At 36.1% G+C, this 14,415-nt stretch overlaps 1 protein-coding gene across 2 annotated transcripts in view; it reads right to left on the reverse strand.

The window, feature by feature from the left end:
• The window catches only part of LOC129776084 (roundabout homolog 2-like), a 256,454-nt gene that overhangs the window by 203,713 nt on the left and 38,326 nt on the right, over positions 1–14,415 (reverse strand). For both annotated transcript variants that reach the window (XM_055781484.1, XM_055781483.1), the window contains exon 2: positions 7,396–8,440. In XM_055781484.1, the coding sequence (XP_055637459.1) occupies positions 7,396–7,462 (67 nt within the window). In that variant the 5' untranslated portion in view covers positions 7,463–8,440. The remainder of the gene's footprint in view (positions 1–7,395; positions 8,441–14,415) is intronic.

The following is a 14,415-nucleotide window of genomic DNA, read 5'->3' on the forward strand; positions in this document are numbered from 1 at the left end:
ATAGTCTGTATATGGTTTAAATTGATGAAATTTGGAAGCATTCCCATTTACTCATACATTTGTTTATGTGTTCTGATTCTACAATTTAAAAAATTTCAGGGTGACCAAAGTGGTAGAATGGTTATTTCAAAATTTTCGTAGCATTATAAAATAATATCCGCAGTTGAAAACAAGCGACTTGAATTAAACTACAGCGTAGTTCTACGTCAACAATGCGGTCGTGTCTTGGACACAACCTCCTATATTTTTTTTCATTTTCATAAAGGTTCAGAATCAGAAATTGACGAAGATGTGTGCTTACAGCATGAAAGGGAGTATTATGTTTGACATCCTGTTTGTAACACGTGAGCGACAAAATGATAGATTTGATCAGACACAGTCAATAAGTGGGAGTCCAAACATCAAATTGAAATATCTCAAAATAATGTTTTTGGCGCTTGGTTCGTTTTGGCAGAACCCCGACCAAATGTCAAGCGTTATTTAAACGACCCAACTACCAAGTTTTGATTAGCCCGATTTACGGTTTCCCCAACACGGACATCAAAATCGATGTACCTGTGGCGATCCGCTCTGCAAATATACATGCAAGTCGGAGGTATTTTTGTTCCCACGTCGAAATTATTATTATGTGCTGACCAATCAATCTACCGGAAAAATGATGGATATTCCCATACAGATTGCACTAGATAATCCGTATAAAAAAAAAAATCGGAATCCATAAATCTACGAACACATTCGTAGATTTGGCATCTCTGCCGATGACATCTTTTCGAAGTTCTGTTTCTAAGAATAACATACTTCCAAAGCAAGAGTCATTCTTCTTCAGCCCCAGAAGCAACAAAGTTATTTTCAATTACGACCGATAGAAAAAGAAAACTCAAAGGAAAATCAATATTAAACCAATCAAATTGATTGGAATTCCTCCAAGATATTTAGGCAGACAGTAACCAGGTAAGCAGATACATACATCTAACGCATATGTTGGATGGAGGTAGGCGAAGGGCCTCAATCGAGACATACCAAAGCGGTACGACACGCGGGCAGAGGTTTGCCAAACATGACCTGGAAAAGTCACTCCCACTCATCGCCTCACTCTGATTATCCCCAGGGACAGAGCACGGGAAGAAGGAACACACATCCCGGACTGCATAGGGACTCGAGCGGACAGGCATGTATGTTTGTACCGTTCCTTAATTTGTGTGATGCCAGAGGCAGGCAAATAACCGAAGGATAAAATGTGCGCTGCTCAACGGTTGGTGCAACCCTTTTGTTTCCGACACCCTGCGCTCGGAGGCGGGCTTGCGGTGGCTTTTCTCTCTCTCTCTCTCTCGTCCTTTTCTCATTCTCACGATGATGGCAGGTGTATTTCTTGAAGCGTGCGTCTTGTTATCCCATTCTAGGAATCAGATGTGAGATGCCTACGGGTGCACTACCTATCCGGTAATTCGATTGTTTAATGGAGCTGTCACGGATGGATAAACTGGCAACTAACTCAATCAAGAAGTTGGAAGAACACTATTTCATATTTATCCCTGATTCATTCTCCTAGACTCAAAATGCAGCGATTTTTACGACGAGTTGTGAGCGCCAAAAAGCGCACTCTGGGTTTAATTTAGTTAGATTTTTTCACCTCTGACACACTTCCGTGGCATATTTTCAGACTGAAATTGAATCCCACCGCCCGATTGTACGTCTCTGCCAGCTCGTCGTAACCCGTTTGAAATATTGATCCTAGGAGGAGGAGGGTCACACACATTTGAGGATTCGTGTCGCCGCCCGCGGGCGTTATGAAATGGAACCAACCTACTGCCTGGATGTGTCCGTTACCTTATAACTTTGTTACCCGATGAAAATGCAGAAAAACGGCGATTTTTTTTTTTGCAATGTTATTGTTAGAGTTCTCGTTTCTCTCGTTGGGAATTTTGTGTGTTTCCAGGGTACTTCTGGGTTTCTATTTTTCCAGGGTCTGCAAAGCGTCAATGATGGAGCCATACATTGTCTCGTTTTGTAGTAACTATCGGGTATGGGATATGTCACCCACCGGCAATGTTGGCAATGATTTCAATCATATTGAATTCTGGCTTCAATTGATATTGGTTTCATGAATTAGTGGAATGAGAATGGGAATATTCTGTTGGTTTCATTCGTCGGCCGACAGAAATGGCACATAAATGCGCTAGGAGGAAGATTGGATATCAAATTTGATTTATCCATTCTATTTATTTGAGAGACTCAACTACCTCACCTCTACGGAGCCGAATACCGTATTAAAACAATAGATTTTCCTATCATTAGTAGTTAGTAGACATTTAGACACTTACGTTGATAACTTCAACTACTAACTAATATTGACATACCATAGCAAGAAAAACTACCGTTCCTATAGAATTAGAGGCTTCCGCGTAAGTTATGAAGCACAGAATTCCACCGAATCATTTTTTGTTCAAAATTTATAAATTTCTCCATTGTGCCGTGATTTGAAATCCAGACACATTTTGTCAGCAGCATTTTATTGAGAGAAATTAATTATTGATTTCTGTAAGCCTATTATTTCATTTTTATTCTATTATAGTCGAAAATCAAACATCAATAATGAACAAAAGTTATGAAATTTATTTTATGATTATTATTTTATGATCATACTGCTTCGATATAAAAATTCATCATTTACTTTGAAGATCCTCCCGGGCTTAAAATCATCTTCTGAATGTGCTTTTTATCTGGACATGGGTTTTTTTTATCCCATTTATTTATTTAAGGCTCATTAGCATTTTAGCCGTAACAGAGCCGAATTTGAATCGTGTACATGTCACATGGTTATCATATCTATAATTAGTACATTACACAGTTGCCATTCGCCAGTATTCCTTCTATACCATACATTCACACAGTAGCCATTTAGGCGTAAGAGTATTCTTTCTGTTCTTCCATTATCCAGTTGGACCACCGGACAGCGGAGACAGTTGATTGATCATTGTTGAGTTATTTATACAACAGTAGCCCGATGTGTCTGACAGAGCAGAGCAGTTGTATGGATGAATCGATCTTATTTCGACCGTGGATCGATCTCCATCGCTGATGATTGTTACGTGGACGTAGCTATTCTGTAACAACACAAAGATGGTCAATGAGGGCCCTGAGTTTTGAACTCACGATCGATCGCTTACTAAGCGAACGCGCAACCAATGTGGCTACGGAGACCCCCGTGGACATGGGTTTGTGAAACACAAATATTTGTTTTGATTTTTGACATTTTTTTTTGTCAACAGCTAGGTACAATGATTGGCACTACACTAAATTGATACAATAGTAACTATCCGCCACATTAAAACAACATGCAAAAGATGTTATGGTTTTGGTACGAAATTGAAGTGTTGCAAAAGGCCCCAAATTCTCTGCGTGTTCAAATTGTGGAGGTAGGCTGAATATAAAATAGATAGCCCACTTTTTATACAGTGAGTTTTATAAAGAGATGAAACGAAATGTTAAAGCGTCAAGATTTTCAATCAAGGTTTATATTGAAATGTAGAACTATATAACGTGTATATTAGGGTGCCAAAGAAAATGGTCAACTCGAATTTTAAAAAGTTACCCTATAAAAAATGTTCCCACCTCGAAAAAAGACCCTATGCAAAATATCACCTCAATCGGACTTAAGAGAGAGTGACGCAAAGCGGTCAAAGTTTGAGTTTTTTTGAAAATCGGAAAATCACCCAAGTGGGAAGAAAAGGAAATCGGGATTTTGGAACAAAAATTTTTTATGCTAAATGTCTTAAAATTGCATGAAACGTCGAGATCTAGTGTCATCTCGAAAAAAAAATTGTCAGAGATCAGCACTCTGGGACTGGGACTGGGTTTTTTTTTGGAATATGATACGAAAAGTATGGTTTTCGGTGCCAATGAAAATAATTATCTCAATTTTTCATTCGTAACTTGCTACGAAATGTTGATTTGCACGATACTTGCTACGAAATATGTTCCGGATGAAAAATCCAGATAACAATTTTTTTTTTAAAACGGTTTTATTTAGCTTGATCTCTAACATGTTTGTAACATGTTTGTATGTAGCGCTGTCCCACATTAATATCAAATTGACCCCCTTCCTGTTGGCCGAGTGATCTGAAATTTGGAGCACACTTTTAACTCTTCAGTCACTATAAAACTGCGTATTTCATGATCTTGAAAATCCAAGATGGCGGCCGCTGCAAAATGGTGGATTACATATTTTCTCCAAACCCTATCAATATGGGTATCAAATGAAAGGGAGTGACTAGTAGAACACGGTTATTTATGAAAAATGCAAATCCCAAATTGGCCTCCACCACCAAATGAAGAGGATTGACTAGTAGAAAATAGTAATTTATGAAAAATGCAAATCAAAAATGGCCGCCACCACAAATGGCGGATTACATAATTTCCCAAAACCCCATCAATATGGGTATCAAATGAAAGGGCTTGACTAGTAGAACACAGTTATTCATAAGGAATGCATATCTAAAATGGCCACCACAACAAAATGGCGGATTACATATTTTTTTAAAGCCCCATCAATATGGGTACCAAATGAAAGAGATTGACTAGTAGTTCAAATTGAATGGAGTTAACGTTCCCATGGAACTTTAGCCATCTCAACGTATGCATTAACTAGCGTCATTTATTAATACTTAGTTGAGATTTCTTAAGCCAAATAACACGCCTTGAATGTATTCCGAGGGGCAAGCTCTAGAATACGCGCGACCACAGTGCAAGTCGAAGGAAATTCGAAAAATCCCCCGGCCAGAACGGGAATCGAACTCGAACCCCCGGCATGATAATATGAGACACTAACCACTCGGCCACGGGTGCACCTGAGATTGACTAGTAGAACACAGTTAATTTATTAGCGAATTCGTTTTTATTCAGTTTCAACCCCAGTGCCGCACTAACTGCTGTCAAAACGTTTTTTTATTCACTCAGTTTCAACCTAGTGTCGCACTAGGTTCGCCCCGAACGCTGTTAGTTTCGCACTGAGATGTTTCATGGGGTGGCACTCGGGTTCACCAATACAACTATAATGAACTGTCAAGTTCCAAGTATTGTTTTGGAAAATCTAAAAATAAAGACTATGAAAATGGAAAACCTGCTGCTTTTGCTTTTGTATTATTGGAATCGTAATCTAATTCGGATTCTGATTTCGAAGAGTATATTCGAGTAGATGGCATTAAGCTACGTGTGCTCTCATTGGGAGGCGAAAATAATGATGGATATTCAGGTGGAATAAACCTGCTTTAAAAATCAAAATTATGAATGAAAATTTACTTTAACGTATCGAATATTTATTTTATGTGATGAAATAAGAGTTTTTTTTCGATATCGCAGAAACATATTGAACAAAAACTGTGTCTAATAATGATTTTAGATTATAATAGTAATAATGTGGAACAAACAGGAAATACATCGATAAATGGTTAAGCGAGTATCAGAACTACATGTGTTAGGTAATCAAACAATATGAAGTAAAATTTTTCATTCAAACTATTATATTTTTACACTGCACTTGGCCCATCTGATCTGATAGTGAATAATTTACCTCCCAATCACTAATATCGTCACCAGACGTTGACACTGCACATTTGTCGTCCCAAATATAAACAAATCAGACTATACAACGCACACCAACAAACCATCGCATTCGTGAAACTGAAAACGTTTTTTTTATTAGAGAGTTAGTTTGGCACTGACTCAGTTTTAAAAACGAATTCGCTATATGAAAAAAGCAAATCCAAAATGGCGTATTACATATTTTTTCAAAACCCCATCAAAATGAGTATCAAATGAAGTGGATTGACTAGTAGAACACAGTAACTTATGAAAAATGCAAATCCAAAATAACCGCCACCACAAAATGGCGGATTACATATTTCCCCAAAACCCCATTAATATGGCTATCAAATGAAAGGGCCTGACAAATAGAACACATTTATTCATGAGGAATGCATATCTGAAATGGCCACCACAACAAAATGGCGAATTACATATTTTCTCAAAACCCCATCAATATGGGTACAAAATGAAAAGGGCTTGACTAGTAGAACACAGTTATTTATGAAAAAAGCAAATCCAAAATGGCCGCCACCACAAAATAGCAGATTACAAATTCTCTCAAAACCCCATCAATCAAGTAAAGGGGCTTGACCAGTAGACCAGTCACAGCTATTTATGGAAAATTCAAATCCAAGATGGCCACTGTAATAAAATAGCCAATTACTTTTTTAAACGGTTTCATTCAACTTGAACTGTTTATATATGTGTTTGTATGTCTGTAGGGTTGTCCCAAATTAATAAAAAATTGACACTACATTATGAACAACATAAATTCAAAAAGTTGAATGTATTTTTTGTACTCCCCTCAATATCGATATGGAATGAAATGATTTTACTTATAGAATACAGTACATCATCTAAATATTCCAAAGTAAATTAGATATGAAACAAAACTAAAAAAAAAAGTTAAATGGTTTTATTCTAGAAAAGCATACTAATCAAACAGATATTGTATTAAAAACTAGAAAACAAAAAAATTAAAAAAAACTTTTAAGTTAAACGGTTTAATGTACTAAAAGCTAGAAAATAATTAGGCTAGTAGCAGTTAGTAGTCATCACATCCCTTCCTTCATTAATCTAAGGCCATGATGAGACTAAAATAAAATAGTGGAGCACGTCGGATTTCCATTATCCACAGTTAGGTTAATCATATGCCCTAAGATTTTATTTTAGTCTCATCAATTTTTAGACATTCGGCATCAACATTTTTTTTCGAAAACCCCTTGGGTGATTTTTCGATTTTCAAAAAACTCAAATTTTGACCGCTTTGCGCCACTCTCCCTTAAATCCGATTGAGCTGAAATTTTGCATAGGGTGTTTTTTCAAGGTGGTGAACATTTTGTATTAGGGTCGATTTTTTCCCATACAATTATTGGCACCCTAGTGTATATACTATATACTCGTTTATGTCCGAGCAACGCGAATACAATCAGCTCACCAGAAACTGGATCTACAATATTAAAAAGTTATTTGAAACTTCTGCTATGTTACTTGGTGAAAACTTGTTCATCGAATCCTAAATGATGAGCAAGCGTTTCAGTTTCCCAACTTTCCTCCTATAGAAAAAACGAGGCCACCGAACACGGCAAAATGTTGCTCTCACTCTTTTTTAAACAGAACAAGTGAAAAATAATGCCTGCCCACTAATTGATTGAAAGATTATTTCCCTATCTATTATGAAAAGAACCTGTCTATCAACGCTGTCTTTTGCACCAACGCCGGTACCACGCTACCAAATTATGGCGCTTTTTCCCCCACCCTAACGTAAAAAACAGAAGTTTCTATCTTAGGTACAGAACTGTTTAAGCTTACCTTGAACATCGCGGAGAAATATGGTCGTGATTACAAACGCCACTACAAATCGCACCGATGGACCCATTTCCGATTGTATCCCTTTTTCCCCGGTAAGACGGTGGGTTTCAAATATTTACACGAATTAACAATTCTTCACTTGTCCCTAGCCTCTATCGAGACTGTGCTTCCTTTTTTGTCCTTCAGCCGTCGTATTCAATTTTCCACTCCCTCAAACATTTCGACATCAAAAATTAATCACTAGAGGACAGTCACTTCCTTCTGTTCACTTCTCTTCTCCGTAGAATTTCATCGTCTGTGTGGGGAGCGAACGTTTCCGGCCCCGAACGAAAGGTTAAATCGGTTTGTTTTCAATTTCCCCAAGTGCATTTGTCGTGATTGTCTATTTTCAAGGTTCAATAGCACGAAATCGCATAATTTTTCGAACTTTCTTGCTACTTCTAGATTTTTTTTAATTGTGATTTTTTTCTCGCTGCTTTATCCAACTGGAGAACGTGCTTTTTTGCGCTGCCGAAAGAGGATCCCTTTGTTCCGTCCCTCCCAAAACGAAAGGGAAAAGCAATTCAATTCCTTTAATTGTTTCTGAACTTCACTGCTGTAATCTTCGATAGTTCGCACTTAACCCTTTTTTGCGTGAGTCGATTTGTTTCGTTCACTGCGGACTCCGGAGTCCAAACACCAAATTACGACATCCTTTCACACTTTCTTCCCGGCGATGAAGAGTTGCCTCGGGGGATGGGGCGCAGGAGGTGGCGCAGATTTGTTCAATTATGTAATTAGTTTATAGCTGCAGCAGAACACAAGGTGGAAACAGACCGAAAACATCGTCTTTATATTTTAATTTACGACGTTACAGTTGACGACCGACGGAAGGAATCCTTGCGCTTTCTCCCTGGAAGCTGGAAGGAGGCTGGCGTAGATTGTCTCCAGGTTTATTTTTAGCCTTCGCTTCTTGGGGTGTTATTTTTTTGTTTTGTTTGCGTCCGCTTATTCTCTGCTCCGTTGCATCCATGGACCATATGGGCGAAGGTGGCATCGGTTGTTCCTGGAATAACACAGACGAGAGAAAGAGAAAAACAAAAGGAGAAAATTAAACAATAAAGTTTATGGGTTTTCCGGAATTGAGTAGATTTTTGAGGAAATCTTAAAATGTTACGATCCGGCGTGAGCAAGGAGCTCACGGAGAATCGTTCGCACGTGAGTTTACAGTTCACGCAAACACTGACAGATGGTGTGGTTTTACGGGGAAATTTGTAAGCTAATCGGTCATTAGTATGGTAATCGGTTTCGGTTGAGATAAGGAAGGGTTTCTTCTGTTATTGGAAGTGTTTGAGTGTTATTTTGCGGGAGAGAATAGCCTACAGGCAAATGGGTCGTGTTGGTACATTCTTGGTTGATGTTAGAAAAACAGATTCAATTTAATGATAAATAACATGGAATTAATAATACATTCAAACATAAGTTCTTTCAATTAGAATTTTAAGGTTCTGTTCTGTTTATATTTTTATTTGAATTTATATCACTGAGATTAATTGTTATGTACAGCAGTTCGCTGTTTCACTCGATAAACACTCTTTTTGACGTAGGGCTACGTCTTACATTAAGGGTACCAAACCAGAAAACAGGTAACGTTTTTATGAAATACAGTTAACGTAATAACTATTTTTGCCGCGAGCGGATTTATACGATTTACATACAAAACTAATCGGAAATTCCCTAACATTTGTTTTTTATGCTATGTATTACAATCCCCTGATGTGAAACGGTTTATATTGATGAAAAATAAAAGAATTTTCATTTTTCCATACATTTCTTCTGCTCATTTGTGAGCTTCCCTACCCATGCCGTCAAATTGGCGATCAACGAAGGTAAATGATTTGAAGTATCCGTGCACAAAGAAAACTGGGAGAAAAAGAACGAAGGGGAATATTTGCCTGGAGCATAAATATTGGATCTCGCTGACACAAACTTTCAGTATCGTTCTAGATACGAAGCAATGAACATCGCTTGTTTTTGCTTATTTTGCGTCATCAAATGTCTTCGTTTCAGATTGAGCTGTGGACGCAACCAAATTACTTACTCGCTGGCATTGCAATCATTACATCAAACTTTCACCATTCCATTGACACTAAACCTACAACGAGGGGCCAAATGACACATTTTAAACTTTTTGTCAAAATTTTCTTGCAAATTACATTATCACAACATCATATACCTACACTACTTTTCTTAAAACATACTTTCATATAACATTCATATGAGGTTGTGATACAAAACCATTGCATTACACATTTTTTTCTATTGCTTTATATATTTTACAATGATTACAATTATTTGTATTGCTGACTGTCCAAGCGAGCTAACAGTAACCATTCCAAGTCACAGTGCTATTTTGTGTTTAAAAAATTGCAATTTCATTATTTTGCTAATAATTTTTATCCCAAAATGTCGAAATATACAGGAGAAAGGTGGTATGCCACGTTTCTCAACAAAACTAGATGAATCGAGTCATTGTTCACCTTACTATTCATAAACGGTCACTTGACCCGCTGTGGTAGGAATAGGTATACATGTAACATCGATAGGTTTAGTTTTAAGTTTCTGAAATACACAATTCAAATCATCAAACTAGGCTATCATCGGCTCACCAAGAAAATAATTGTTCAGGAATTTTGTGTGCGATTTGGTTTTGCATGACAGTATCAAAACTATATCCCCAAAGATGACAGTTAAACTAATCGAGACCGGAAATATTAGTAGAAAGGCTACTGTTGATAAGAGTGCAAAGCGGAGGTAGGTGTGTGTGTAAAATAGTATCCGAAGTTATGAACAAGCGACTTGAACAAAATAACAGCTTAGTTCTACGTCAACAATGTGGTCGTGTCTTGGACACAACCTCCTATAGTTTTTTTTTCCATATTTTGGGATTCTCTTTCGTGTCCATCCTCTTTCGTGTCCATCCTCTTTAGTAGGACACTTCATTTGATTTCACTGGTGCCTAGTCTGCATAAATAATTTATTGAACTTTTTGAATTAGTCGGTCATATCTCAAAGCGAAAGTTCCGATATGCAGATGCTTAATTTACTGTTATACGAATACGACAGCCTGACTGCAAGAACAGCCAGAGCAGACTACATAAGACTAAAATAATGAAGTAACAGCAAAAGCACCCCTTGGCTCAGGTTGCACAAGTGTATTACTTATCAATAAACTTTTCGAGAAGAAGACAATTATACTATGCAGCACATTTCACAGAACGACAACAGAAAATCCGAAAAACCCAATACAGCAATTGCTGAGGAACGAATATTCATCTTCAATTTTCAACCGAAGAACACAGCTCTTATTGCTGTAAATTAAATCTTTCTATCCGGCTTGCAATGTATGGTATGTTGACGCGCCTTTCAATCCGGAAAAAATGCACGAATTCGTAAAAATTAAATGATCGATTGGAAAGTCACCAACCCAACCAATAAGCCCAAAAAGACTCATAAATTCACACAATCTCACAATCACACAATCGGTACACAAGTTATCAAAATAATTTTCCTTTTATGAATTTAATTATTATTTATTGATAGAATTGTATTGAAGATTTTCGTGAAAAGTGGTAGTTTTGTTTTTTATCGCAAAGCATTAGACCGGTTTTTTATTTTTTCAGTAGGGTGTGAGCATTTTCCACATAACATATGTAGAAACCAGAGAGGTGTTTTTTTCGTTTTTGAGTTATGATTTTTCAAAGTGGTCCAAAAATCATTTTTCACTTTTTTTTTAAATTTAATACTTTTGAACTACTGCACTGACTCAGATGATTGATATATCAAATTAAAGCCAATAAGCTACCCTTTTCAGAAAAAATGACACATTTGCCAATTAATTGAATTCACATACATCCAGTCTAGTAGCATAGAAATATTGAAGACTGAAAACATGTTATCTTTGAAAAATTATAACTTTCAAACGAAAAATAACACATCAAAAAAGACTATCTAATTGGCTTTAATTTTATGTGTTGATCATCTGAATCGGTCCAGTATATCAAAAGCTAGGAATTCTTGTGTTGGAAAGAAGAGGAAAAAATGAATATTTCGAACCATCGGTTAACTTTGAAAAATCATAACTCAAAAACGAAGGAAAACGCCTCTCTGGTTTCAACAAATATTATGTCCTCAGCTTTCCAGAAAAAAATATAAAAAAATATAGCGCCTTTGTTCCGTTCCGTTGTTTGTTCCTATGAAAACAATAAAAAACGAATACAATCAGTAATAATGAGAGCAGAATTCAAATTTTCTGCAGGTATAGTATTCTTTCAAAAAGGGGATTGGCTTTAACTTGATATGTCGATCATCTGAATCGGTTCAAAAGTAGTTCAAAAGTTATAAATTTTTGAAAAGTCTTTTTTGGAAAAAAGAGGAAAAAGTAGATTTTTCGGACAACCCTAAAAAGGAAATGGTCACCCTAATAAAAAAGTAAAAAAATACGGGTCAAATGTTATGCGATAAAGAACAAACTACCAATTTTCACGAAAATCTGAGAACCACTATATCGTTTTGGCATGGAATGCCTGATATACAACCCTTTGCCCTAGGACTAACATTTCTCGAGTTATTTCAAATTTTAGTTAATGAAAATTATGTTCGTGAAATGGAACAATTCAACGCCAATCTACCGGGCGCTGATCCGACCATCTCCGATTTTTTTAAACTTAGTAATTATTATGAAAGCTACCCAAAATCACAATTTTCATTATAATATTATATTGGTTATATTACGACTGATTTTTGAAAAGAGCATATTCAAAATCATTCTTTCAAAAAATTGTAATTCAAAATCCAGATGTCTAACTCAAATATTATGTATGACAAAATTGTTGGACAACCAAATAACTATTAGGGAAAATAACATTTAAAGTACACTGTTGAAAAATCTTGCTCATAAATTTAATTCAACGTTAAAAACTTTTATATTTCAAGACATTCTCCCCATATTTTGTATATATTCTCCCCAAAATAGAGACATGAATTTTTGAAAATTTATGAAATTTCAATACTTTGTGAAAACGTAACCATTTAAGAAAAGTATAGTATAAGAAATCGGAGAGAGTCGGATCGAACATACTGCTGCTGGTCATTACAACTGAGGAGTCAACATCGTACAGAAAATTCACGAACATTATTTTCATTATCCAAAACATGAAATATCTCGAAAACGGTTAATTCTAGAACAAAACGTTAAATATACTTTTTCATGCAAAATTGCATTCTATTTTTTATATTAATTTTATTAATATATTATCATATATTACTATTTCGCAGTGTATTGAAATTTCATAAATTTTTGAAAATTCATATCTCCATTTTGGTTAGAGTCTTACACGGCTATATGTCAACATTTGTTAAATTAAAAGAGTTTTCTAACTTTTTTTTATATCCGTTTTGAGCTATAAACATTTTTAATATCAAATTCAGTTAATAAGAGATAATTTTTAACTGTGTATTCAAAATATCGATTTTTTCTAAATAGTTTAATGGTTTCCCAACAACTTTGTCGTATATCATATTTCAATCAAACATGTAGATTTCAAATTATGATTTTTTTTTAAATGCTGAACTATTCTGGAAACGCCATTATAAAGAATTAGTCGTAGCAAAAATTGGTCATCTGATAAGAATAAAAAAATGTGATTTTAGGTAGCTGCCAACATATGTACAAAGTTGAAAAAAAAATCAAATATGCAATTGTTTATCTAAAAAATACAGATAAACATTTTCTGTTCGAATTTTTTTTTCGTGCGATTTTGTATGTTTGTGCGAAAAGTGCGAAAAGAGCATATTTGCGTCTAAATTATCCACTTTTCAAATCAATCCCATCCTTTCATCAAATGCATAATGTTGCGAATGACATGACTTCTACACACAAAATAGCGTTGGCAGAAAACATGTCATCTTTGGCAGAAATGATGCCATTCAGTGTGCTGGAGAGTCAAATGCGCAAATAATGAGCTGTTTTAAAAGCTTTAAAATGGTTTGTATGTATGCGTGCAGACATCTCTATCTGTTTTCTTTTCTCATTTCATTTGGGATTATACCAAAAAAAAAGTCCATACGACGTCAATGGGGATCCAACCAAGGCCGGCTGGAATGCAAATCTATTTTACACGACCACGCTGTCCACATGGCTAATGATGCTTCGGCAGTTGTTCAGCAAATACGTGATAATATTGCACCTGATTATAAAATAAAGTTGGGAAGTGTTTCCTAAGAGTAAAAAAAGGATCGCATGAAGCCGGACAATATCTATCTCGGTCTGGGCCGTGTATGAGGCAAAGTATGCGGAAAGCTTATTTGTTTTTTGTTTCGCTCGCTCGTATTAATTTTTTATTGCTGTACCATGTATATTATACAAATGCTTACCAGTATTTGTGAGTCATGACATTTTCTGCTATGTTATGTCTCGTTTGATGTCATAAATCGGGATGACAAAACATGAGCTAAAAATCAATTTAGGGTGTAATAACAACCAGTTTCGAAATTCAACTAAAAGCACAACACAGCCACGCGCATCCGAAAAGGCAAACTGTCCCTTCGTCGACGTGCTCCCTTGGCCGAGTGGTTAGCGTCATAACTAACATGCCGGGTGTTCGGGTTCGATTCCCGTTCTGGTCGGGGAATTTTTCGTCAAAGAAATTTCCTCCGACTTGCACTGTGATCACGCGTATTCTAGAGCTTGCCACTCAGAATGCATTCAAGGCGTGTTATTTGGAATAGAAATCTCAACTAAGTACTAATAAAAATGACGCAAGTAATACTACGTTGAGACGGCGAAGTTCCTCTAGGAACGTTAGTGCCATTTTTGCCTTTTGCCTTGCCCTTCGGCGAGGATTTGAGTTATTTTCTTAGGGAATCTTTTTTGTGCGGTCCCTGTCTACGGTACAAAAAAAAGTTTTTTTCAAATTGTGTAGCGAACACAATTTTTTAGAGCTACTGGTAAAGTTTTATACGATTTTTCATGTGATCTTT

This window comes from Toxorhynchites rutilus, chromosome 3, assembly GCF_029784135.1.
Source record: "Toxorhynchites rutilus septentrionalis strain SRP chromosome 3, ASM2978413v1, whole genome shotgun sequence".
Lineage (NCBI taxonomy): Eukaryota > Metazoa > Arthropoda > Insecta > Diptera > Culicidae > Toxorhynchites > Toxorhynchites rutilus.